The 27,526-nt window shown below is 41.4% G+C and overlaps 2 protein-coding genes across 3 annotated transcripts in view; one reads left to right on the forward strand and one right to left on the reverse strand.

The window, feature by feature from the left end:
• LOC311289216 (tripartite motif-containing protein 16-like) overlaps nucleotides 1-27,526 on the reverse strand; it is a 696,468-nt gene that overhangs the window by 428,975 nt on the left and 239,967 nt on the right. The window lies entirely within an intron of this gene.
• Nucleotides 417-27,410, forward strand: LOC311289247 (membrane-spanning 4-domains subfamily A member 8-like). Of its 2 annotated transcripts, XM_084407090.1 has the most exons (9): nucleotides 417-531; nucleotides 660-703; nucleotides 1,952-2,132; nucleotides 2,320-2,430; nucleotides 2,523-2,597; nucleotides 5,034-5,159; nucleotides 15,889-16,005; nucleotides 16,305-16,367; nucleotides 16,535-17,213. In XM_084407090.1, the coding sequence occupies exons 3-9, from the start codon at nucleotides 1,977-1,979 to the stop codon at nucleotides 16,625-16,627; spliced, it is 741 nt and encodes a 246-aa protein (XP_084263216.1). In that variant the 5' UTR covers nucleotides 417-531; nucleotides 660-703; nucleotides 1,952-1,976; the 3' UTR covers nucleotides 16,628-17,213. The 2 variants fall into 2 exon arrangements, with proteins under 2 accessions (XP_084263216.1, XP_084263217.1); XM_084407091.1 differs by lacking the exons at nucleotides 15,889-16,005; nucleotides 16,305-16,367; nucleotides 16,535-17,213 and adding exons at nucleotides 25,522-25,659; nucleotides 26,000-27,410.

Here is a 27,526-nt window from a genome sequence, read left to right on the forward strand (position 1 = left end):
AAAACTCTCTCTTAAAGATTTTTTTAAGTAAAAACCTACACATAGCCCCTTTAACACAATTTTGACAATTTCAATTCAATTCTTGGGATTTGATTTAAATCTTGATTCAGTATTGACTCTTTGGATAAATATTAGGTAGGTTACAGTAGATAGTCTACATGTTATGGGGATAGTCTGGGATTGAGATGCATGTACACACAATCTTCCACTGACTGGGATTTTTGAGCAGGTTCTGGCATATGCATGGTTTTATAAATCTGAAAACTTTTTGTGCGTACGCAGACTTTTAGTATGATATCTACAGAAAGTTTTATAATTGAGGCCCCAGCTGTTTAGTGTCTTGTATTTTGTATTTTTCATGATTTCCTGTCCTTTTGTAGTCTTTTACTTGGTCTTTGTAGTTCTTCCACTGTTTCCCCACCCTTATTTCCCCCAAGTGCTCCTTGTTTTCCCTCTTCTAGTCGTGTTTTTTAGTCCTGTGTTTTCTATAAGATCCAGCTCCCTCTCTTCGTTTTTAACAGCATACTAAAGGTAATGAATCCGGTTTATATGCCCATAATTAACACAAATGATACAGTATGATGCAAAATTTGTTGTGTTTTTTTACAATCCAAAAACAAGCAAGTCAATTCGTTCTCTATTTTTTCTCTATTTTTTAGAATCTTGAGCTACTGATTATTGGGCCAAATTTGTTCCAAATAAGGTAAGATTAATGGTTTTGACTGTGTTGATGATTGTTATGGCAAATGTTTTGTACAATATTTACAAGTCTGTTTCCAAACCAGCATGCAGATTATATAAAATACAACAAAGACAAATTAAGTATGATTTTATTTAATCTTGTTATTATTGTGAAAAAAGATTATATTACAGTAGTGCGTCAGGCTTGATTTCCTGGAAACAGTGTGTAGTTTTGCCACCCCTCCTAACCATCTGAGCTCCCCCCCACTTTAACTTTCATTCTGGGAAACAGTATTACACCACATAATGCGTTATCTCAGAGGAGTGAACTATAAAAAGACACAGCAAAGTGAAACCAACTGAAGAGTGCATTCCTCTCTTTCCTCTGCGCTTGTTTGGCGCAGTACCACACTTTTTCACTAGATGACATCCAAGTTCCATTACTGACCGTATAAGGGCGCCTCCATTTCCATATATGGTTTGAGTGATCTCATCTGAACTATATATTTCCATAATTACCATAAAATGTATGAAGTAGTCATCCTATCCAGAAGTAATATGGGCGGTTTGGCAGTATTTGATTTGTATTCAACCTATAAGTAAAGCAATAAAAAACATGTATGTGCATTATAGCTCAACACTGCACACCAAATCGAGAATCCATCATTTTTTTCTGTGTATTTAAAACATTTTCAGACCTTTTTTTCCTCATAAAATTGAATTGGTGTTATCTTTTGAACTCTTGCCATGAAAACAAACTGAGGTTTCTACCAATCTTTCATGATTTTTCATGTTCATTGCTATTTCAAAATAAAGGCCTGAATACGCCTAATGAGAATGAAAAATTATTGTTGCAATTTGATAAATTACTGCTCATCTGTAATTTTTTTTTTTTTGAAACAGTCACCAAAAATGAAAACTAGAGATTGTAAGCTTTCAAATAATTTGTCAATGTTACTTTAGGTTTTAACTAAGATATTATTGTTTTAAATATATACTGGCAAATGTCCCACATATGGGATGCTGTAGATCAGTTTAAACATGAGATGTTTGTAATATAATATCTGTGAAGAGTTATTCTAGTTACCAATACTTCTGTGACACGACTGGGTTCATAAGTGTTTCCACAATATGAAGACCACAGACTGTTTATAATAATAAATATGAACATATAATATTTGAATAAATACACAGGTAAGATTATTTATGAAAATCTATTTTATATTCTTATTCTTCACATGTTTTTACATGTCTTTATTATTTTGTACAGGTCAATTTCAGATTCAGAAAGAAGAATGTCTAGTACCGTCATTCCCACAAACTCGTCGACGCTGGTCATCCAGTTTCAGGCCCCAGGACAAACGGCTCCAGCGACTGTTAATGTGCCACAGACAGCTTCAGCTCCTCAAGGACTTCAGGCTTTCCTGAAAGGCCAACCAAAAGCACTCGGGGTGAGAAATCTTTCAATAATTCATTTTTACACGTGTGAAGGAGGAAAGGTACGGAAAACAAATCCAAAAAAGCAGTAGTACAAACATTAACAAACAAACTGTTGTGCAGATCTGGAAACCCTGCTCAGCTAATAACTGTGAGTCACTATTCCCCTGCAATAAGAACCTGTTTTCTGGTCTTCCTCAGACTGTCCAGATATTGATCGGTCTGCTGATTCTCCTGTTGGGAATCGTGGCTACAGTCAATGCATATTCCATCTTTGTCTTCAGTGGTATTCCTTATTGGGGATCTCTCATCGTAAGCAAACAATATACAACTTAAGTACAGTTCTGTCTTTTCTAACACAAGTTAAATATTCTAACAGAAGATTCCTTTCTCTCTCCTCTCAGTACATTACGGCAGGATCACTCTGCATTGCTGCAGAAAATAAACTCCATGGCAAAGGCTCCTCCAGTTTGTGTTTGGTATGCGCACATCACTTGTTATTTTCAGGGGTCCAAGCACAAACTTTATTTAATGTAAGACTAAACAAACTGTCCAAAACTGGATGAAAGTAAAAGTATTAATTTCTTTCAAAAAAAAAAGAAAGAAAGAAAGAAAAGAAAAGAAAATATTACTGAACCCAAAACTTTCGAATGGTAATAATGATTTCTGAAGGATCATGTGACACTGAAGACTGAGTAATGGTGCTGAACATCCAGCTTTGCATCACAGAAATAATTACATTTTAAAGTATATTCAAATAGAAAACTATCATTTTAAATTGTAATAATATTACACAATATTACTGTATTTTTGAGCAAATACATGCAGGCCTGATGAGCATAATGGCTCGTTTCCACTGAGCGGTACGGTACACAATTATTTGCGTTTCCACTGTCAACCGTACCCACTTTTTATGTACCCTTCCGTTGGGGTACCTAGCACAGCGGTCCGGTACTAAAGGGTGGAGCTAGACTCACTGCAGAACGTTGATTGGTTGACAGAGTATCACGTGCTACTACAAGGGGAATGACAACATAAGAAGCGCCATTTTTTAATATACAGTTGAAATATAATACCACTGTTTTTGTGTCACGAAATGTAGATTTAAGAGTTTTTCAGGCGAGAATATAGTTGTTTAAAGCTCAAATCTGTGGTTTATTTATAAAGATTTATGAAAATGTTATCCAGGTTGTGAGATCCAGGTGATCACCGGGCGCTCGGCGCTCATGTAACGTTACCCCGCCTGGAACAGCCTTTCCTCGGCTAGTCGTTCTGACGTTTGCCGCTGACTCTGGCGTCTCTGTAGTGGTTAAACTTGAGATATAATTCGTCTTGAGTATCTAAAGGGCGATTTTTGGTCTCGTGAATCTATAATTTGTTCCCTGGCCAATCGTTTTGGCTGAGGGCTAAGTAAAGTTTCATAACTTTATATAAGCTATAACTTAACTTTATAGTTGTATGGTTAGACTAGAGCGCTGACTTTGTATGTTTGAGTGAAATGTTTGCTTTATTTGTATAGGTTCTTGTACCTTTTACTTTTATAATGGCTAATATTGCTAAAACTGAAATTTAACAAAAAGAGACTGCAGGTTTGTCATTTTAAATTTTAATACAATGAAGATGATCTGTTGTTTACTGCAACATCTGTTGTTTAGTAGCCTACAAATGCACATATTGCCTGGACCATATAAAAATGTTTAATATTTTTATATTATATTTAAACGAAAAGATATATTTTATATCTCGTTTTGTTATAAATAGGCTAACGTTATATGCAGTGAATATAATCAATACGCGTTGCCTGAACCTGAAAACAAAAAGAGGCAGGGTGGTGTTTTATAACATATTTCGTTTTATTGTTGCCTAAAATATACATACAGAGATAACCGGAGTAGCAGAGCGAGCTGAGTGATGCGCGCTGTTCCATTTGCAGAATTACCGGACTCGCGTCCTCGGGTGTCATTCTCCCGAGTCAGACGAGGGAACGAGCCATAAGAGACATCTTTTAAAAACATTAAAAGTAGTAATGTTTCCAAACATTTGACTGGTTATATATATATATATATATATGCAGATGGTATGAAAACACCAACAAACATTCACAACACTTCACTTTTTCCACATTTTATGTTACAGCCTTATTCCAAAATGTATTAAATTTAATAATACCCCATAATGACAACGTGAAAGAAGTTTGTTGTCAAGAAATCGTTGTTCACCTGTGGTAAATTCAGTTGATTGGACATGATTTGGAAAGGGACACACCTGCCTATAGACAGCTGCTCTGAGACAGGATTGTGTCGAGGCTCAGATCCATTTTGGATTAAGCCCATAACATAACATAACATAACATAACATAACATAACATAACATAACATAACATTATGTGGAAAAAGTGAAGCGCTATGGATACTTTCCAGATTCTCTGTAAATGGTTAATTTGATTGACTATGCATAAAATACATTATATTCTCATAAAGATCATTGAAGTCGAATCAAAATCTAATCAAAGAAATCAGTGATCTCCAAATTACCTTTAGTTTTACATGATACAGAAAACATGTCAAGGTTGCCAGACATGAATAAATGTATTACTATTCTATTAAAATGAAGAGACAATATTATGTGTCTATTGTAAAATAGTACATAGAAGAATAGTTCCACACACAGACACCCGTATTATATTTGAAATTATAAGACTCTTATTATATTTGAAGAGAGATATTGCCGTTGTATAATTGGATTGTCTTCATGAGTCATTCTACTTGGGCCTTATAATTGCAACTTGCAACTTTATTATTTATTTTTATAGTGCTCCATATATATTGTTTCATGATCTGCTTTAACACACTGGGTAAAGTGCTTTCTAACTTATTAACTTGTTTTTTTGTTTTGTTTTGTTTTTCTGTCTATAGGTGAAAGGTTCACTTGGAATGAACATCTTAAGTGCTATAACTGCAGGCATTTCCATTATTATCCTTTCATTGGATTTGTCTATAGGACGTATCCCTTACTGCTATGAATGTTATAATAATTACCAGGTATGTTATCAACTTTTCTAGTCAGTTTTTTTGCATTTAATAGAATAATTGAATAGACCTCTTAATGTTACTGATCATTTACATTGACGTTCGGACCGTATAGTGTGAGCACAGAAATCCTGAGCTTTGGCTTTACATTGCATGCGATCTACTCGTTCAGTGTGAGTAGGTACCTTGCTGAAATCGCACAGACATCGCACAATGTATGTCCGCCTTTACTGATCATTTACATGAATCACGGCTTGATATTAACACCCGCCAAATGCGTGTGTATTTCAGCAGTGGCGTGTTACAGTCAGTCCTACTAGACACTTCGGCAGACTGAATTTCATGTATACATTTTTCAATTGTAGTCTTTTAAAAAGTCATCTGAAATAATAAACTAAGTGCAATGTATTGGTCAAAAATAGCGACAGCGAGTTACACACAAACCCGCCTCTCCTCACTCACTCATTTAATTTGCTCCAGAAATTTATTTAGACACCATCAACATTTCTCACATTATCAGTTTATTCACTATAGTTTAGAAAATGGTAATAAAAAATGACTAAGAAATGCTTAATTTTGTTCAGTCTGTGGTGTAAAAAGGTCGCATTAGCAATTAAAGAAAAAACACTAAAGCAAAACATGTTCAGATCTTGGTGTCTGAATAAATGTGTGGTTTGACTGTAGCCAAATGATGAGATAGTATTAAAAATATTATTTATTTATATATAATTAATTATTAAAGGCAGTTTTTCCTCATGGTATTGGTAAAATTGTAGCCCGTGAAAATGCTGAGTGGCTTGTAACTTCTGAAAACCACTCGACACAGTGGCTAGTGAGCAAAAAAGTTAATGCCAAGCCCTGTTTACCATGCAAGAAGGCTTAGACGTTATAAATGTGCTCCCGTTACCGTTTTTTTTTTTGTATTTATTTTAGTGTTACTGTGTACAGTAGGGTGACCATACGTCCTGTTTAACCAGGACATGTCTGGCCAGGATTTCGAGATCGCCCAAAATGGCCGGGATTCGGCTTTTGCTTTCTACAGTCACCATTCATTATTGTTTACATTATTACGTTATTTGACACTGACACATACGTGCCAGCTTTGCAGGTCATGCATTCTGCTTCGCACCGATCCCGATCGAGACGAAAACACAGGAATTTTCTTAGCAATGCTAAAACGCACATCAACCGATCAATTGTTTAGCGTTCATGTAAACACTACATTCAGATTCACCAATCGGAATTAATTCAGTACTACTGAATCAAAAGGTGTGTATGTAAACAAAATGAATGGCGACGAGAAAGCAAAAGCCATATCCCGGATATTTTGGGCGATCTCGAAATCCCGGCCGGACATGTCCTGGAATATGGTCACCCTAGTGTACAGTTAATGTAAGGTGCAGGTACGGAAGGATCGTGTACAGCAGAGAAGCACTTTTGAGCATCAAAGCAGCTCATTATGAGCTTAATTCTGAACTTTTTATCCAACCATACCTGGACACCTATTACATCCGGCCAGCACGAACACGGCGGAGACGAGGCAAGAGAGGCGGGCTACATGCTAGGCTAAAGGCCAGAGCTACACGTCCACCGCTACCGAGTCTGCTGCTAGCTAATGTCCGCTCCATTGAAAATAAAATGGACGAGCTGAGAAAAATCTAACTCCTTTCCACAAATCGAACATAAAGAAAAATAAAACAGTATAAATAAAATAAATATAAATAACTGAAATAACACTTTAAATGCAAACAGTAAGTGTGTATCCATAATCAAAGTACTGCTCTCTCAAAACTACAAGTTCAAACAGAAACAATTTTTTTTTCAAGCATGAAAAAGAGATAAAATTAACTACACAGATCAGACTAAGATTTTGGTCATGTTCTTTTTCAAGAATATAAGCATGTCGACGATTTCTGGCAGCATTTGAGACCTTTGGGCAGTAGCTAACTAGGGCTGCACGATATGAGGAAAAGCTGCGATGTGCGATAACATTGTTTAATATTGCGATGTCGATATGACTTGTGATATGTGAATGTTAGCTATACTGTTCCCATGTCTTAGTGCTTTAATAGGTTCTTTGCGCGATAGGTCAAATGTTTATTACCTGCCTGGTTCAGATTACACTATTTTAGCGCGATTTTGGCACGATCCGTTTCGTGGAGATCCGTAAAGGACAACGGGCGTTGGGACGCAAGATTCGATCGTTTCATTTCGAATAGTGTGTCATAGTGGGCGACAACCTACGCGTCTGCGATGCTCCAGGACATCATGACAGAAAGACTAGCATGTTTAACTTTAACGGTCCTCCACGACGGGTTGAGTGTGAGCGAGAGTGAGTGTGCGTGAGTGAGTGAGAGTGCAAGCAACAGTGAGAGTGCGAGCAACAGTGAGTGTGCGTGTGTGCGCCCGCCAGTGAGCGTGTGTGTGTGTGTGTGTGTGTGTGTGTGTGTGTTCGCGCGCGAGTGAGTGAGCGAGCGAGGGACAGTGAGTGTGTGTGTGTGTGTGTGTGTGTGTGTGTGTGTGTGTGTGTGTTCGCGCGCGAGTGAGTGAGCGAGCGAGGGACAGTGAGTGTGTGTGTGTGCGCGGAGTGTGTGTGTGATTGGCCCGGCACACAAATGATTTAAAAGTGGCAGGGGCATCTTCAATAGGCTACTAATTTCACCCTCACGCTCCATCACACTGACATCACAACAACTCACGAGACAAAGTTTTATCTCGACGAGAAATCTCGTCGCGTTTTAATCTCGTCACACCCCTAGTGTTTAGACACTCAGGTGATGGAGAAACATTGTTCAGTGGACATAGAGGTGCTGATGGTTAAGTGCAGACCCTTTTATTTACCGAGGGAGTTCAGTGCTGTGTTTTTTTTGGCTGTTTACATCACGCCGCGGGCGAACCGGACCGCAGCACTCGGACTACTGCACGACACTATCAGCAAGCACGAGACTACGCACCCCGACGCTGTGTTTGTTGTGGCAGGGGATTTTAACCACTGCAACCTTCGGACTGTCCTCCCCAAGTACCACCAGTACGTGAGCTTCCCGACGAGGGACAACAACATTCTGGACCACGTCTACAGCAACGTTAAGGGTGCCTACAAGGCAGCACCCCGCCCCCACTTCGGACAGTCCGACCACATCTCCGTGTTTCTATACCCATCTTACAGGCAGCTCCTCAAACAGGCTCCCGCAGTAAGTAAAACAAGAAACTGACCTTGTGCTGCAGGACTGCTTTAACAGCACTGACTGGGATGTGTTTAAGATTGCTGCTGTGAGAGAGGACTGCACTGTGGATTTAGAAGAAATGCCTCAGTGGTTATTAGCTACATCAGCACATGTATTCACCTTATTCCGCCCCGCCCACTTTTACTTCTGTCCAGTACTTCCGTTGTAAACCGACTTCCGGTTTAGCGGACCCTCATTCGATTTCGAGGAGAACTGCAGAGAAGTCTCACTGATAAAATGTCACATAAGATAAGCTAATTTGTGCCAAATGTGCTATGTACGTGTGTACCAACAACACAGCAATGCACTGTTTCTCGGGGTAATTTTTAAATGACTTTTAGGTGTTTATATGACCCGTCTGCCTGTCTGATCGGAGCCCGGCCGATGTGTAGTGTTTAGCCTACATTAGCCACAAACATCTAATGTTGTAATGGTCTCACTACAGGACACATACACATGCTATACCTTGTTTGAAAGCTATGGTCCTCTAGAATTCAGTCGCTGGATTTATTTTACAACCATTACTTGTGTTAGAGATCAAACCATAAGAAATTGCAGCTAGCAGTTAGCTAAGCTAACGTTACCCTCTTGTTCATCTAGTTGATGCTCTACTTTCTTTCTACACCAGTTCGTGGCTATTTTTTTCTCATCTGTTGGCTATACACTGCAAATGTATCTGGTGATTAAGCAAACAAACTGTGGTGTAATCATGTTTCAAACTTTACATGTAGTTTGTGCACATCTTCATAACTAAGTAATAACTATTAGAAAGACACAGCTATTAAATAATTTGATTGTGGCATTGTTTCAAAAGCTTCAAGTGAAATGTACTTTAGTACGTTGCAGCAGTTGTTAATAACCATAGGCCAACGCATTTGGCTATAATATTATAGTCTATCTACTTATATCAAGACAGATAACAGATTGGACCAGGCCAAACAAAGCGCTAAGTAGCTAAACCAGGAAGTGAGATTATGCGGATGGCGCCACCCAGTGCTACTTCCGGGATAAGGTGAATAGACAACATTGTCCCCACCAAGTGTTACAAAACATTCCCAAACCAAAAACCCTGGATAAACTGTGATGTAAGGTCCATGCTGCGTGCCCGTTCCACTGCATTTGCCTCTGGTGACGCTGAGGGCTACAAAAAGGCCAGATACGATATACGCAGATCCATCAGAGAAGCCAAGAGACAGTACAGAGTGAAGCTTGAGGGATACTATACCACCGCGGATCCCCGGCGCATGTGGCAGGGCCTGCAACACATCACAGACTATCGGCAGAGGAGCAGGGAGGTCACAACTAGCCAAAGCACACTACCAGATGAGCTGAATAAGTTCTATGCTCGCTTCGACACCCTCAACACCAGCAGAGGGACTATCCCAACAGAGGCAGCACAGAGCTCTCCGCTCACAGTGACATCAGCTCAGGTGCGCAGGACACTGAGGAGAACGAATCCCCGGAAGGCAGCAGGCCCTGATAACATCCCGGGCCGTGCACTGAAGGTCTGCTCAGCGGACCTGGCTGAGGTACTAACGGACATTTACAATCTATCCCTCTCACTATCTTTTGTACCCACCTGCTTCAAGACCACCACCATTGTTCCCCTCCCCAAGAAAAACACCATAACCTGCTTAAATGCACCATCGCACTCACCTTAATTGTGATGAAGTGTTTTGAGAGGATAATCATGACCCATATTAAAAAGACCATCCCAGACACACTGGACCCCTTACAGTTTGCGTATCGTCGGAACCGCTCCATTGATGATGCAGTAAACACTGCCATCCACACAGCCCTCACACACCTGGAGAACAAGGACACATATGTTCGAATGCTGTTTATCGACTACAGCTCAGCATTCAACACGGTCCTCCCAACCAAGCTGGCTGAGAAGCTCCTCATCCTTGGACTGGCACCTTCCCTCTGCAGCTGGGTCCTGGACTTCTCACAGACAGACCCCAGACAGTCAGAGTTGGTACTGTTGTGGAAATAATTCTATTCGAGAGGAGGAAGAAGACAAGTCGAGACCTTTGAAAAGTCAAAGTATCAAAAAGGTTTATTTCTTGCAAGCTAATTGACATTCACATACAGAACGCATCTGGTATGAGAAGGCAAAGGGCTAGTCCCCTTCCCCAAGTTATATACCCCTAAACACATCCTGGATAGGCTTCATCTGTGTCAAAGGATCAATTCCTTAAAAGGTAATATGTCTTCTTCAAAATCTTTGTCTGGCGTATATTATATCTTAGACAGAAAACAATATCGTGGCTAGAAACAAGTTCCTGTTTTTAGCTGCAGCTCTTCACACATTTTGCTTATCTCTATTTTTGATCTTAAGCTACGCACATACTTTCACACTTGGAGCTCACAAAAGCTACGCACATACTTTCACACTTGGAGCTCAAAAGGACACTCGAAGTACAGAGGGTCACTTAAGTGCGTATAGTCTCTCTGTTACTTAGTCTCCTATAACTCAGAACATTTTGTCCCTGCAAGCTTGTCTTAACTTATGCTTTTCTAAAACACTTGATTAAATATATTTTTAATAACGTGCTTTAGCTTATATGAATATATTTCTTCAAATGCTTATGAGTACAAATAAAGTGAAAGATGTTAATACAAGTTGTACACTTCTAAAAGTAAAAAAACACATCTAAAAGTAAAAAAGAACACATCTAAATGTAAAATTTCTACCACAGTACCCAGACATCAGGTACAAGGACGGTGAGCATAGGGACACCCCAGGGCTGTGTGCTGAGCCCTCTGCTGTACACCCTCTTCACTTATGACTGTGCCCCCACTCAGCGCAACACCACCATCATCAAGTTTGCGGATGACACAACAGTCATCGGCCTGATCACTGGTGGGGCTGAGACAGACTATTGGGAGGAGGTGGCTCAGCTGGTGTCCTGGTGCCACACAAATAATCTCTCCTTAAATGCAGAGAAAACTAAAGAGATGATTATCGACCCGAGGAGGAGGAGAGACCAGCACGGCCCACTTTACATCGGTGAGGCACAGGTAGAGAGGGTGAAAACCTTTAAAATCCTCTGCACCCACATCAGTGAGGACCTCTCCTGGTCTCACAACACCCAGCACATTGTCAATAAGTCTCAACAACGGCTGTACTTACTAAGAAAGCTGAGAAAATTTGGTCTGTCCACCAAACTCCTTAGCAACTTCTATAGATGTACAGTGGAGAGCATCCTGACCAATTCCATCACAGTGTGGTTTGGAAACTGCACAGTACAGGAAAGGAAAGCTCTCCAGCGTGTGCTTAAAACTGCACAATACATCTGTGGAACAGCTTTTCCATAACTTCAGGACATTTACAAAACCCGGGTCACAAAGAGGGCACACAACATCATCAAAGACACTACACACCCCCAGCGTATACTGTTCACATTGTTACCTTCTGGCAGACGCTATAGGAGCATGAAAGCCAGAACATCCAGACTTAAAAACAGTTTTTATCCACAGGCCATCAGGCTGTTGAATGACTCAGTCTTTTGACAACTCCATACTCACACTTTAATCAACCCTTCTCTTTGGCTCTCAACGAAGGCGGTCGCATTTTCTTACCCTCCTCTCCCTTATCTCCCCTGCTTTGCTCCTCTCGTCTCGTCTAGTCTACTGTCTTGTACTTTGAGAGACTCTCTCCGCACTGCTCTCCAAACTAAGAAATTATGGATTTGATCAACTGGTCTCTCAATGCAATTGACACCATCTTCTCAACGAGAAGCTTGGGTTCGGGGGAACCTGACTGCCCTGCCGGAACGTTCGCAGCTGGCTACACGATGGCCGCGTGGGAGAGGTGGCGGGTCGTGTGTCTGGCGGCTCTTTCCGTGGAGGACATTGAAGATATCTACCTATTCGGAACCATGATAACAGGTTTTCTGCTGTTTGGATTAGGCATTGCCCTGGTTTATCGAGGAATTAAGAAGACTGTGACAGCTGTCCAAAACCCCACAAGGCTGCCCGTCATGATTGAAGCAGTGGGCAGAGCTGTCAGCACTCAGACTGTGACTTTGGTGACTATGAACCAAAATATTGATAACATCTTGGAGAAGCTTACAGCTTTGCAAAGGCAAATAGATCGTTTCGGAGACCCAAATGGACCAGGAGCTATGTAAATTGGAATGCGGCTACTCGTCCCAAGACCAAACAACCCCAATCTTATCTGCTTATCTGCCCCCCTCTACCAGCACTGGCCTTGGCCGAGGCTGCTGCTACAACAACAACTCCCTCTGGAGAGAGCACTGCAGCGAGACGCTCTTGCGTTCCTTCCCCCATTTCCCACAGACACCTGCTGATTGTTGACTCTGTCTGGGACCTGATCAAGGTTGACTCAATGGCAACTGCTGTTTTTCGCTATGACATCCTGCGGACTGAGGCTCCTAGATTAGGATGTCAGGCGTAGCGACTCTCCAGGCCTACACATACGTACACGAACTCTTACATATATACAGATATGCAATCACCACCCCAAACCCCAATCCCTCGCCTTCGACGCTTTGTACCACCAGTCTGGCAGGCGGGTCTGTGACCAGCGCCGAAAATGGCTGCAGGACCGGATGGCTGCTTGCCTGTGCTGGGTTACCTCCATCCCCCACTCCACTCCCCTGTTGCAAGTCTTGTGTGTTCATGTTGTTTACATTTACATTTACATTTAGTCATTTAGCAGACGCTTTTATCCAAAGCGACTTACAAATCAGGACTAAATTAAGCGAGTCATCATGAAGAGGCAAAAAACAACAACAACGCAAGAAGTGTTCAGAATACGAAGTTCAGGCATTATTCAGAGTAGCATAAGCATGATAAGTGGGGTTTTAAGGGAAAGGGTTTTTTTTTTATGAGTTTAGGTGCTCATGGAAGAGATGGGTTTTCAGCTGTTTTTTGAATGTTGTCAGGGATTCAGCATTCCGGATGAGGGTGGGGAGAGTGTTCCACCAGCATGGAACTGTGAATGAGAATGATCTGGAAAGTGATTTTGTGGCTTTCTGTGATGGAACCACGAGACGTCGCTCGTTGATTGATCGTAGGCGTCTGGTGGGGATGTAGGCTCGTAGGAGTGAGTGAAGGTAGGAGGGAGCTGAGCGTGTGATAGATCTGTAAGCAAGCGTCAATGCCTTGAACTTGATGCGAGCAGCGAGAGGTAGCCAGTGCAGAGAGATTAACAGAGGAGTGACGTGGGCCCTCTTGGGCTCGTTGAAGACAAGACGAGCTGCAGCATTCTGGATCATCTGAAGAGGTTTGGTAGCACATGCTGGAAGTCCGGCCAGAAGAGCATTGCAGTTGTCAAGCCTAGAAATGACCAGGGCCTGGACGAGGAGTTGTGTTGCATGCTCAGTTAGGAAAGGCCTGATCTTCCTGATGTTGTGCAGCGCAAACCTGCATGATCGAGCTGTCTTTGAAATGTGATCTGTGAAGGTCAGCTGGTCATCAAACGTTACTCCCAGATTTCTGACCGACCTTGATGGGGTGATTGATGATGAATCAAGCTGGATGGTGAAGTCGTGCTGTAGAGACGGATTGGCAGGGAGGACGAGCAGCTCAGTCTTTGCCAGGTTGAGCTGCAGGTGATGTTCCTTCATCCATGTGGAGATGTCTGCCAGACAGCTCGAGACCCGTGCAGCTACTGTGGGATCATCTGGTCGAAATGAGAGGAAGAGTTGTGTGTCATCAGCATAGCAGTGGTAGGAAAAACCGTGTGCCTGTATGATGTGTCCCAGTGATGTAGTGTAGATGGAGAAGAGGAGGGGACCAAGAACTGAACCCTGGGGAACCCCTGTGGTCAGTTGATGTGCTCTGGATACCTCGCCTCTCCATGCGACTTTGAAGGACCTACCTGTGAGATAGGATTCAAACCAGTCGAGTGAAGTTCCTGTGATGCCCAGTGATGAGAGGCTGGACATAAGGATCTGATGGTTCACGGTGTCGAAGGCAGCAGACAGATCAAGGAGAATGAGGAGTGAAGATCTGGAAGCAGCTTTTGCAATTCGTAGGGCTTCTGTGACCGACAGTAATGCAGTCTCAGTTGAATGCCCTTTCTTGAAGCCAGATTGGTTGACATCCAGCTGGTTGTTTAGAGACAAGAAGGATGTTACTTGGTTGAAAACAGCTCTTTCAAGTGTTTTTGCAATGAATGGTAGGAGAGAGATGGGTCTGTAATTCTCTACAAAAGATGTGTTTAGCGTTGGTTTTTTAAGCAGTGGAGTGACCCGAGCCTGCTTGAATGCTGTAGGGAAGGTGCCAGTATGGAGGGATGAGTTGATGATGTGTGTGAGTGCTGGTAGAAGTGTGGGAGAGATGGCTTGTAGAAGGTGTGAGGGGATGGGGGTCTAGAGGGCAGGTGGTAGGGTGACTGGAGAGGAGAAGTGTAGATACTTCTTCCTCTGTTAGCGGCGAAAAGGAGGACAGAGGGGTATTGGCTGTGGAAGGGGTCAGTCTGGGTTCCTGTGTGTGTGGAGCTGAGAATTGACTGCTGATAGTTGTTGTTTTGTTGGTGAAGAAGTTTGCAAAATCATCGGCAGTTAAGGAGGAGGAGGGTGGTGGTGGAGGTGGACAGAGGAGTGAGTTGAATGTCTTGAAGAGTAGTCGTGCGTTGGAGGAGCTGTTGATCTTGTTGTGGAAATATGAAGATTTTGCAGCATGAACATCAGCAGAAAAGGACGAGAGGAGAGATTTATACATACTCAGGTCAGATGAGTCTTTTGATTTGCGCCATTTCCTCTCTGCTGCCCTGAGTTCGGTCCGGTGTTCACGAAGAACCTCAGATAGCCAGGGGTTAGAAGGAGTAGCGCGTGCTGGCCTGGAGGAGAGAGGGCAGATTTTGTCTAGAGTAGAGGTTAGTGTGGACTGTGTACTGTGTTGTGTACTGATTATGTGCTAATGTTGCTGAGGTGTTTTTTACTGTTCCCAAACTGTACTCCTTACAGGAGCATAGTCTGGGGGTTGCCTTTTTTTCTCCTCACCTCTCCTCATGTTATGCTGTATTCTTTCCTCAATGCTCTGTCTTCCTGTCCTGTCTACCCCCTTGTCATATTGTATGTATGTTTGTATGGACAGGTTGATGGCGGAATTTCACTGGTACCTGTGACTAAGTGACCAATAAAGCTACTACTACATCACTGTTTGCACTATACTGTGAATGTTTGCATTGTTCAATGTATATATTCAATTAAAAAAAAACATTTTTTTAATGCCTTTTAGTGTCTCTCTGCCGAATGCAAATTCTACACTTGCGTCTTTTAAGTATATTGTGTGTATATTGTGTACATTTTATATTTTATATTTGTGGGAAACCTTTGCAACTTAAGAATTTCATTGCATGGTGTAAATTCTGTGCATATGACAAATAAACATCTTGAATCTTGAATCTATACGTTTAGTTTGATTTGTTATATTACCATATGAACCTCAAGGATTGTTCTTCTGCACTTGCAGCCAGCGTATGAGTGAGTAACTATCATTTATTTTATTGATATTTGTGCTAATGATGAGTGTTTTCTCAGACCCTCTTCCGGGGGATCAGTGGTGTGTCCTTGGTATTCACTATCCTTGAGTTTATCATCTCCATCGTTCTGTCAGCATTTGCCTGTAAAGCCAACGCCTGCTGCTGTTCTCCACAGGTGAGTGATGCATTCAGGGCTAGAAGCTGAGTGGCTGCTATGGTTGCTAAGCAGTTGCTAGGGTTTTGCTAGGACATTGCATATTGACAGAAAGACGGGTAGTTTTTCAATTTCTATTGTTTTCAATAATCTGCACAAGTTTCGACACCAAAATATTTCTGCAGGATTTTTGTCTTTTCCTTTTTCCATTTGAAATACAGTGCTGTCTATAAACCTGTAATACTAGAACTGTCATCCAATGTTATTAATATTATATTGCAGCAAGAAGGTATAAAACGCATCGTGTTTTTTTCCCGAAGGTGCTGAATGTTCACCAAGTTGTTATTCCACAGTCCTATGCCCTTAGACCCAATCCATCAGAGGTAAGAGAAGCTTGTAGCACCAGTCTAATGGGACTTTGTGGAAAATATAAAATATATGTGTGTGTGTGTGTGTGTGTGTGTGTGTGTGTGTGTGTGTGTGTTTCAAGAATATTAGAATGATCAGTAAATAAGCATTAAAGCTGATTGCATACCTGTTTTTCCTGCAGGTACCTCTGGCGAGCGACTCCTCCGTGAATCACGATCCTGCAGATGTTCCCCCACAATACAGTGAATGTGCTGATCCTACATATAAATATTAAAAAGTGGACAGAGCTGTGGTCCTGCTGTTGGGTTTGATGCTTTCACAGGACACACTGGTTCTTCCAGTGATTCACGCCTTGTCCACACTAATACGTGTGGCATCTTTTAAATGCTGTTTAAACTTGTGACAATTTTTGATAAATAACATAGTTGTTAAAAAAAAGAAAAATCATATTTTTCTCTCTGTTTTGTCCTTCTGTCCACACTGAGACGCATTTTTATTAATAAAAAAATGTTCTCCAAAGTGGATGAATTTGAAAACACAGTTTTCGCGTTGAAGTGTGGACTGTCAAAACTGAGTTTTTTAAAAACATTGACACAAGTTTAGTCATGTGACGCATATTCATGTTTATACCAGTAATGTGCCTGTTATGTACGATTCACTTTCACTCTGTTGCTAAAATATGTTACTTTGCACACTCTTCATATCACAGTCCTGCAAGGAAGACAGAAAATTGACTTGCATTTGCTGTTCTTCAGTAAAACATGAGAGCAGTCTCGCTTTAGACCAAACATATAATGGTGACTGAGCGCATCGGTGAATGCTGAGATATTTTGCTAAATAAAATAATCCTGTCAGAAGAATTGCGTGATAAGTTTATTATTTACTTTTCCATCTGTATCTTCTCAGTGAGCTTTTGTGAGGTTTTACGCATGTGCTGTACGGTGTATTCAGCGTTTTCAGGAGTTTTTCAAAAGAAACCGCTAGTGTGGACGGAGAGCGTTTTTAAACGTATCCGGATTAATGTAGACGTACCCTTACTGTCCTTTATCTCTGCTTTCCTTTCACTAAAAAGAGGACACGAATGTAATCACTGGATCAAATAGTAAATAAAGATTTGTAAGTACAGTCGCTAGTGAGTAAAAAACTACTATTCAAGATACTGCTTCGCAATTGTCTTTACATCAACAATGCTGCCTAATCATCTCTTTTTTTCTTTTAAAATGTTATAGAATATGCAATTATTCTATTATAATTATGCATTTTTGTGTATGAAGCACTTATGTATTGTAGTCAACCATAATTGTAACCTTATGAAAGTGTTTTTATAAAGCAAGACACCAGAAGTTGTTGTTAAATGATTTAAGGAAGTGTTATATAAAGAAAGACACTTGTAATAATCATTGTAACCATATATGAAGAAAGTGGTTTGTGAAGAAAAACACTGTAAATTGTTGTTGTAAAGCGATTTATTAAGAAAATGGTTTATTGAGAAAGTGGTTTATAAGGAAAAACATACCACACTTAATGTATTAAGCATTTATCAAAAGAATAGTGAGGAACAAAACATGAAAGAGCTTTGCTAAAGAAGAAAAATGCAAGCATTACTGTCGTATGTGTTGCAGACGAGGCACATAATGCAACAAAGAAAAGGTCAGAAGAAGGAGGACGAAGAGGCGAAAGGCTTAATATAAAAAGGTCCGAAAGCAATCTCCAGAACTTATGACAGATGGTCTATATAAGGCTGAAAGGAGAAGATGAAGGCAGACGCTGATTCGTAAAGGACGTCTCCGGTGTTAGATGCTTTGCCATTGAGCCTCCTGCAGTTAAAGCTTGTAAACGATTTAGTTTTGATTTACTTTTATTTTTGTTTTATATAGTAATACCTTTTATGTAAGCAAGTTAACCTTAAGGGGTCTGAAATTGTCATCGTAGGTGCATGTCCACTGTGAGAGACATAATCAAAAAAAATAAAAAAATCCAGAAATCACAATATATGATTTTTTAACTATTTATTTGTATGATACAGCTGCAAATAAGTATTTGAACACCTGTCTATCAGCTAGAATTCTGACCCTCAAAGACCTGTTAGTCTGTCTTTAAAATGTCCACCTCCACTCCATTTATTATCCTAAATTAGATGCACCTGTTTGAGGTCGTTAGCTGCATAAAGACACCTGTCCACCCCATACAATCAGTAAGAATCCAACTACTAACATGGCCAAGACCAAAGAGCTGTCCAAAGACACTAGAGATAAAATTGTACACCTCCACAAGGCTGGAAAGGGCTACGGGGAAATTGCCAAGCAGCTTGGTGAAAAAAGGTCCACTGTTGGAGCAATCATTAGAAAATGGAAGAAGCTAAACATGACTGGCAGTCTCCCTCGGACTGGGGCTCCATGCAAGATCTCACCTCATGGGGTCTCAATGATCCTAAGAAAGGTAAGAAATCAGCCCAGAACTACACGGGAGGAGCTGGTCAATGACCTGAAAAGAGCTGGGACCACCGTTTCCAAGGTTACTGTTGGTAATACACTAAGACGTCATGGTTTGAAATCATGCATGGCACGGAAGGTTCCCCTGCTTAAACCAGCACATGTCAAGGCCCGTCTTAAGTTTGCCAATGACCATTTGGATGATCCAGAGGAGTCATGGGAGAAAGTCATGTGGTCAGATGAGACCAAAATAGAACTTTTTGGTCATAATTCCACTAAACGTGTTTGGAGGAAGAAGAATGATGAGTACCATCCCAAGAACACCATCCCTACTGTGAAGCATGGGGGTGGTAGCATCATGCTTTGGGGGTGTTTTTCTGCACATGGGACAGGGCGACTGCACTGTATTAAGGAGAGGATGACCGGGGCCATGTATTGCGAGATTTTGGGGAACAACCTCCTTCCCTCAGTTAGAGCATTGAAGATGGGTCGAGGCTGGGTCTTCCAACATGACAATGACCCGAAGCACACAGCCAGGATAACCAAGGAGTGGCTCTGTAAGAAGCATATCAAGGTTCTGGCGTGGCCTAGCCAGTCTCCAGACCTAAACCCAATAGAGAATCTTTGGAGGGAGCTCAAACTCCGTGTTTCTCAGTGACAGCCCAGAAACCTGACTGATCTAGAGAAGATCTGTGTGGAGGAGTGGGCCAAAATCCCTCCTGCAGTGTGTGCAAACCTGGTGAAAAACTACAGGAAACGTTTGACCTCTGTAATTGCAAACAAAGGCTACTGTACCAAATGTTAACATTGATTTTCTCAGGTGTTCAAATACTTATTTGCAGCTGTATCATACAAATAAATAGTTAAAAAATCATACATTGTGATTTTTGGATTTTTTTTTTTTAGATTATGTCTCTCACAGTGGACATGCACCTACGATGACAATTTCAGACCCCTCCATGATTTCTAAGTGGGAGAACTTGCAAAATAGCAGGGTGTTCAAATACTTGTTTTCCTCACTGTATAATTGAAATTAAGAAGCTCGCCTGCCATAAGTCTCGGTTTAACAAAAGATTGAGCTGTACTAACCACGGAGAAGTCTTCTGTGATCTAAATATTGTAAGTATGGAAATTCAAATGCTTATTATTTAGGACAGATTTGACTTACTTTACCTAACCTGAGAATAATTAAAAATAAGGTAATAGGTGTTTAACCTTCTTGCTGAATTAGGCCATTTTGGCTGTTTTTAATGCAAATGGTTTGTAATTTGGCAAAATTGTGACTTTTTGGATAAATTTTAAAAAATGTATCCCATGTTGCATAATATGTATAACACACACTGTGTAGATCAAATAGGAAGATATAGCACCATAATGACCAAAAATGGCCCATTGAAACACATTCAAACGTAGTTTAAAGCCGGGGCCGTCATTAATACATGAATCATGACTTATTTTGAAACATCCTTTCATTTTGAAGCAAAAGCATCATATTTGCATTATATAGTGTATTCCACCAGATGACCTCACTACATAGGTATTCCCTATGGGGGGAAATGCATGTTATTTTCCTGGTTTCCACTAGGGGCACTATTGACTGTGTTATGAAGCATTTTAATGGCTCAATGATCTAAAATGATGTTTCTGAGTATGTGTCGATGTCTGAGAGCAATGTGTGTCTGTGTTGATAAAAGTGTGTGTGTGTGTGTAGGGCCTAAATATAATACATGGTGTTTAGGCGAGTGACAAAAATCATAATATCCTGAAGGTCATATTTGACCCTTTCTGTCTATACTCTCTCTCTCTCTCTCTCTCTCTCTCTCTCTCTCTCTCTCTCTCTGTGTGTGTGTGTGTCGGTGGTGTAGGATGTGTGTGTAGGCGTGTGTGTGTGCATTTAGCAAGAGAAAACGCTTCTCACTGCATTGTTTCTTTCGGTTTGATTCATGCGTATTTTATGCACAGACATGAACCTTTGACACAGCTTCGTTTTTTTTAGCAGTCTATGTTTCAAAGTTAATTGATCATTTCTCACCTACGTAGAGGCACAAACACAGCCAATGCAGTCAGTCCTTAGACAATAATAACATCTTGCATCTTGCGGCAACACAAAAATGTAACTGCGAGGGATCCAAAACAAAGTCTGCCTTTGTTTTGGATTAGAATAGTTGAGAAATCAGTGTTTATACAAGTGCACCTTAGTGCATATGTTACGAATTCACAGTTCTTCCGTTTGGGCTCAGTTTAAGTCCCCGGTCTTTCTGTCTGTGTGCAGAGGCAGGCTTAGCACCTCTGAGAATATCAGGTCTGAGAATCCTGACTTACATAGACGATTGGCTCATCATAGCCGAATCAAAGGAGAAGGTGTTGCAGGACACCGGCCGTCTGCTCGCGCACATCACATCGCTCGGGTTCCAAGTGAATGTGAGCAAGAGCAATTTTACGCCCAGTCAGAATGTCATTTTCCTGGGCTTGGAGTTGAACTCAGTCTCCATGCAAGCGCGTCTCTCTCAAGAGCGCGTTCGCTCTCTGATGAACTGTCTGTCGCAGTTCAGAGAAGGGGCGAAAGTGCAATATCGCACATGTCTCAGGCTGCAGGGTCTCATGGCTTCATCCACCCAAGTGTTGCCGTTGGGACTCCTGAGGATGAGAGCGTTCATGAAATGGGTTTTGTCACTACATTTCAGCCCGATTCGCGACCTTTGCCGCTTGGTAACAGTGACACGTGCCTGCTTGGCAGCCTTGCGCCACTGGGAGAGCGAAAACTTTTATGAATGGGGAACCCCTCTGGGGGCGGTTACGATGCGGAAAGTTGTGACGACAGATGCGTCCTTAACAGGCTGGGGTGCCACCTAGGAGGGCAGAACGGTGAATGGTCTGTGGCCAGACAGACTACGTTCAGCGCACATAAACTATTTAGAGCTTTTAACCATTTGGAAAGCTCTGAATCATTTTCTGCCTCACCTGCAGGGACATCACGTTCTAGTACGGTGCGACAATACCACGGCTGTGGCTTATATCAACCATCCACCCATGGCCCAGAATGCTCCTGTATGCTTTTCCTCCCCTGTGCCTGATAATTCCCACACTGGCCAGGGTGAGGGAGCAGGGCCTGTCTCTCATTCTGATAGCACTCAGGTGGCCCAAAGCCCCATGGCTGGCGGGGATAATTCCTCTGTTATACGCCGAGCCGTGGCGCCAACATCCCAAGCCAACGGGGAGATTTACCACCCCCACCCGGACAGGGTGGCTCTCTGAGCCTGGCCCGTGAGAGGACGAACCTGAACACACTTGGGTTTTCCCCGCGTGTGATCGCCACTATTCAGAATGCCAGAGCCGTCTCTGCACAGTCCTTATATGGCTGTAAGTGGCAAGTGTTCGAAGGGTGGTGCGATGGGTGCGGTCTCACATCTTATCAGTGCTCGGTGCCTGATATTTTGTGTTTCCTTAAAGACCTCATGGAAAAAGGGAGGTCTTTTTCCACCATTAAGGTCTACCTGGCTGCGATTTCAGCCTGCCATGTGGGTTTTGAGGGCTCTACTGTTGGGCAGCACCCTCTAATCCGCAGATTTATGAAGGGTGCACGCCGCTCTTTGCCAGTCATCAGGAGAACTGTTCCGGTGTGGGACCTCTCCATGGTGCTGGAAGCGCTGTCTTAACATCCGTTTGAGCCTCTGGGGAGTATTTCCCTTAAGCTCTCTGTCCTTCAAGACAGCTTTGCTCTTGGCCTTGGCATCTGCTAAACGTGTCAGTGAGCTACATGCACTCTCGGTTCATCCCTCGTGCACTAAGTTCTCCCTCAGTGGAGATAAGGTTTCCCTTAAGCCTAACCCGGCCTTTATGCCGAAGTGCTTCCCTGCGTTCACTTCGGAGGTGTTGGAGCTGTCCGCTTTTCACCCCTCCACCCTTTGCCTCTCCAGAGGATCAGAGGCTGAATGCTCTGTGTCCAGTCCGTGCTTTACAGGCATTTGTGACTAGGACCAGCGCTTTTCCGGAAGAGCGACCAGCTCTTTGTTTCATGGCCCCCCCCCGCACAGAGGGAGTTCCATATCGAAGCAACGTCTCTCACATTGGGTTGTGGACGCTATAACTATGGCTTATGAAGCAAAGGGAGTGCAGCCCCCAAGGGGCATCAGAGCTCATTCCACAAGGGGCTTAGCCGCCTCTTGCGCTTTGTTTAGGGGAGTGTCACTGCAGGACATCTGCTCCGCTGCCAGTCGGGCCTCTCCTCATACCTTTGTGCGTTACTACCGGCTGGATGTCACCAGAAACTTGGTAGCACATTCGGTTATAGGGGTGGGGTCTTCTTAGCTCTTCCCTGCAACCCTGTTGGGTAAACCAATAAGAGTGAATGGGCCGACTGGCCATGTTCATTCGTGTCACCAAACATTTACTTCCCTTCATGGGTATAGTTTATGTGCCTTGGTGTGTTGGGGTTATTATTCAGGTTCATGATTAAGGGACGTGTCAGGAACCGCCTCCCCAAGGTGACCATCCTTCCCTGGCTTTCAGAACCTCACTGTGAGTGTATTGGGCAATCGGGGAGCTGTCCATGTCTCTCCCATAGGTGGATCTCGAACACGAGATGATGAAAGAGAACAATAGGTTACTATCGTAACCCCAGTTCTCTGAAACATCGAGTGGAGATATCCACCAGCTTTGCCCCGCTTGCTGCACGAGAAGCGAATATACTTACTGAGGAATAGCAGCGCGCCTAGCCTTATATGCCTGTAGGTAAGGGGGTGTGGCCTCACCTGGCATTGGCTGCGCGCTTCTGTCTGTCTAGCCAGAGTTGGTGCAATTGGATGCTTCTGCAGAGGTCAGGTACGGATGCCCTTCCCATAGGTGGATCTCTCACTCGATGTTTCAGAGAACCGGGATTACGATAGTAACCTATTGTTTTTTGCCCAAATGGTCTCCACTCTATGCATTTTGTAATACAGCAACATTTTTTAACTGACCGTATTTGCTAGAAAATAAGTCGCATGCACCTGAATGCAAATCACACCGGATCATGAGGAGAGAGGAACGCGCATGCGTCAAATCGTCATAAAAAACGCATTTTAATATTAGCCTATAAGTAGCCATGTATAATAAAATAATATATAGGCTACATAGCCTATAAAAATAGCCTATATTGTGCCCTTTATTACAAACAACATTTAGCCTATTTTAAACGCCAAGCCTAAACAAATTTATTTAAATCGAAACGGTTGCGCATCTCTCATTCAGTCAAAAAGACAAGAGAAATGTTTGGAATAACAAGTAGGACTGTGTGCGGCACAGCTTGCCCTTTACATTGTACAACAGACCAATTAAATTAGGCAGAATAACTTTTTATATGTTTGGTTGACTGTGTTTTATATTGATAATGAGCGGTCTGCGATATGAAGCAACGCCAGAACTGATACTATGCTGTGTAAGAGCGCGATGCGCCTGCGCCATCACTTGGATTTGTTCCACTGCTGGGAAATAACTTAATACTCTGTTATTTATAGTCATACAGATAATATGACATCATTCGAAACAGTAAAATGTAAATTTTTATTTGTGTTCATTCAAAATGACTACAAAATATCATGCCATTGAAAAATAAATAAACAACATGCTGCATTACCGCGTCTCGGTCTCCTTTAAGATCTTTCTGGCGCACACCAAAAATTAACCAATATACAGCGAATAGCCTTCTTGTCGCGCCTACTTTTGAAAGTCAACATTTAGATTATTTAACGTTAAATGCATTATATATATCCGCTGCAGCAGCGGAGCACTATTATTTCTAGAATATTAGAAATCTAATAGGCTACTCAAGCTGTTTTCTCATTTTTCTACTCTTTTAATATTAAATAAAAAAAACGACTGAACGAAAGATACACGGATTCTCTTGAACCACCCACTTGTTTGCGGCAGAAAACTACTGCAGTGCAGCCAAAATGCTCTGTTCGACTTATCTGAGATCCTCTACTCTTCCCTGTAGATGACCTGTGACCTACTTTCTGTAAGATCTGAATTTTCTGCGGTTTGAATTTCAGAAAACTGAATTTGAATTTCTGAATTGTTTCTTCATCTTGAAAACTTGAATCTGTATTTTTTTATAGTTTTACCTCACATCTTCTTTTTATAATCCTTGGAAGCCAAAAGCGAAAATAAAATTAGATGAACTACCCACATCAGATGTATATTAATGGGCAGACTCTCTCGAAGCACTCGGCAGATATCATGAACATCGTCAGATAGATAGCTACGTGAAATATTTTCTAACAGAGTTCAAAAATTAACAGTCCATTGGATGTGCATCAAACTAACATATTCCAACATATTTAGAAATTTAAACATGCTTATTTGCGAAAATATACTTAAAATTCAATTGTTCCTTTCCAGCTGTGTCCGCCATCTTGTTTAAAAAAAATTTACCGGCTTGCTGAGTCCGCAAGGTATCCTGGGTAATTTCATCTTCCACTTCGTTTTAAGCCTGCATCGGACCACACTATGTTTTGAGGGTTGATTTTAAGGGGATAATAGCACTCCCCCTTGCTGTTTAGAGTATTGGGACACCCTACCCCTACACAAGAACGCGCAAAAACAAGGGTTAGGGCAGAAGGGGAGGTATTGGGACAGGCCCTTAGTGTGATGTGTTCAGTCGAGTGTGCTTAGTACAGTAGAGGTGGTTTAACCCTCTGGGGACTGTTCTGGCCTTCCTCTCTGCCCCAAGATCACACTGGCTCTTTAAGTCTGCCAGCAGGAAGCAGGAAGGAGGAGACAGGAAGTAAAGAGAGCAGACAGCTCAGAGAAATCAAGGCAGCAGGAAGACTGCTGTTATCCATGCGCTGGCTTCTGTTCCAATCCTCTTTTGTTAGCCCTTTTTAAGGCATTCCCTGTAAGTAAGACATTTATGTCAGCATTAATCTTTACAAATGTTGAACCCTTTTATGTTAATATGATTTTATTTTATACATTTGAAACAATGTGGACTACATTCATGCCAGTTAATTCAGCTAACACCTTTGGCTTAGCTTACATTTACTTAAATGTGTTATATCTAGTTTATACTCATTTTAATTATATTTTGGAGCAATGTGAAAGTCTTTGTTCTTGACAGTTTCAATGTTTATTCAGTTTTTCGACCACTTACCTGGAATTTTCATACATTTTTGTGTAACTGTATTTGGAACATTTATGTTATCTTTTATTCATACATGTGTAAATCTGTATTTCAGTTTCACACCATTCTATAAAGGCTCTAAACGACAACCGGGTGTCCTGGCGTCTTGTATGGAGGTGTTTAACTTGTTGGATAGCAGAGTGATGGTTCTGCAAGGCCAATACAGGGACCAAAAACGCGGCCCCGAGTTTTGCTCGTTTTTTTTTTTTTAACAATGCAAAATAAGCTTAAAATGCTCTGTTAATTTTGATCTTTCATTTTTGTGTTATACATCAATCGATCCTGTTCAGTTTTTTTTTTTTTCTGTATACTCACAATAAAAATAAAGTGTTGTGCTTTTTGCCAAATAAAGAAAAATAAACATGATTCAAGTTCTGCACTCTCTCTGTCTGTGATGTCCAATTTGAAACGCGTTCGAAAATCTGATACTCCACGAAAATTCAGTCAAACAGGTAAACATACCCACGGGCATCAAGCTTGAAATCGCTTCTCTTAAATTAAGTAATTTATATAAAAAACTAATATTCTCAGCTTGTGAAATCTGTATTAAAAGAGAGCGATTCCAGTCGAGCTCATTAGAGCTCATTCAAATGTAATGTGACCACGCCCCAGAGAGCGCGTGCTATTCAAACGCAAATTCTGAGAACCATTTCAGACCTGTGAAACTCCCACATCAGCTGTAAACAGCGCGCCGCGAGTGAGGCATAATATAGCCTACCTAATAATCCTGGAGAAAAGTTTCCTCAGAACAGTGCTGATATGAGGAGCAATAGATCCCGCTGAGGAGTGAGGTAAGTTATCTTTTCTCAAGTGTTAATGTGGAATACCGTTATGGAATAACGTTAGTGTAGGCCTATGTAAACCGCAAAAAGATGAATCGCGTTTCTGTGAGATGAATGAAGGGTGCATATTTGTAAAGACTGTTTAGTCTAAATATGAATCGCGTGTCTGTGTGTGAAAGAATAAACCGCTTTAATCAACTAAAATGCTTTGCTATACTGAGATGAGTAAAAATCGACTGAAATATGATGAAATAAAATGTCTTTGTATAAGCAACGTATTAAACTGCAAATTAACATTTATATGCCCTAATTTTTCATAAAAACAACGTTACAGTCAGGCGAAATATGAAAGACAACATTTTGTTGAGTAGATTTGGGTACAGTTTTTACTGTAGAATATACTGCCACATCAAATTGTAACATCTCAAGGTAGAAGATGAAGTTCCAGGCAAAGATCCAAAATACTCAATATTTATTTAAACTGAAGAATATACGAAACAGTGTGTGTGCACAGTAGTCGAGTCCCAAAATAGATAAATAGCCCTGGATAAGATGCAGTAGTCATTTTTGAGGAAAAGTACTTCAAGTGTTGTTTCTATATGATTTTTAGGTGCTGAATCCATTTCTGCCGTATAACAAGTTGTAAACATCACTGTTTTGGCATAAACAATAAAAACAAAATGGCTGGCAAAAAAATAAAAAATAAACGTTTTAATGCATTTATTGCAGTTTAAACATTAAACATTATAACTAAACTATGCTTTCTCAGAATATTTAAACATGTAAACAATGAAAAAACA

The sequence above is a fragment of the Rutilus rutilus genome, assembly GCF_951802725.1.
Source record: "Rutilus rutilus genome assembly, chromosome: 4".
Lineage (NCBI taxonomy): Eukaryota > Metazoa > Chordata > Actinopteri > Cypriniformes > Leuciscidae > Rutilus > Rutilus rutilus.

What these genes read in the sequence shown, in the direction of transcription:
- LOC311289247 (XM_084407090.1), top strand. Translation starts at nt 1,977, where the DNA reads ATGTCTAGTACCGTCATTCCCACAAACTCGTCGACGCTGGTCATCCAG. An exon ending in GCCAACCAAAAGCACTCGGG is followed by an intron (nt 2,133 to 2,319) that starts GTGAGAAATCTT and finishes GGTCTTCCTCAG; the next exon opens with ACTGTCCAGATATTGATCGG. An exon ending in TTAGACCCAATCCATCAGAG is followed by an intron (nt 16,368 to 16,534) that starts GTAAGAGAAGCT and finishes TTTTTCCTGCAG; the next exon opens with GTACCTCTGGCGAGCGACTC.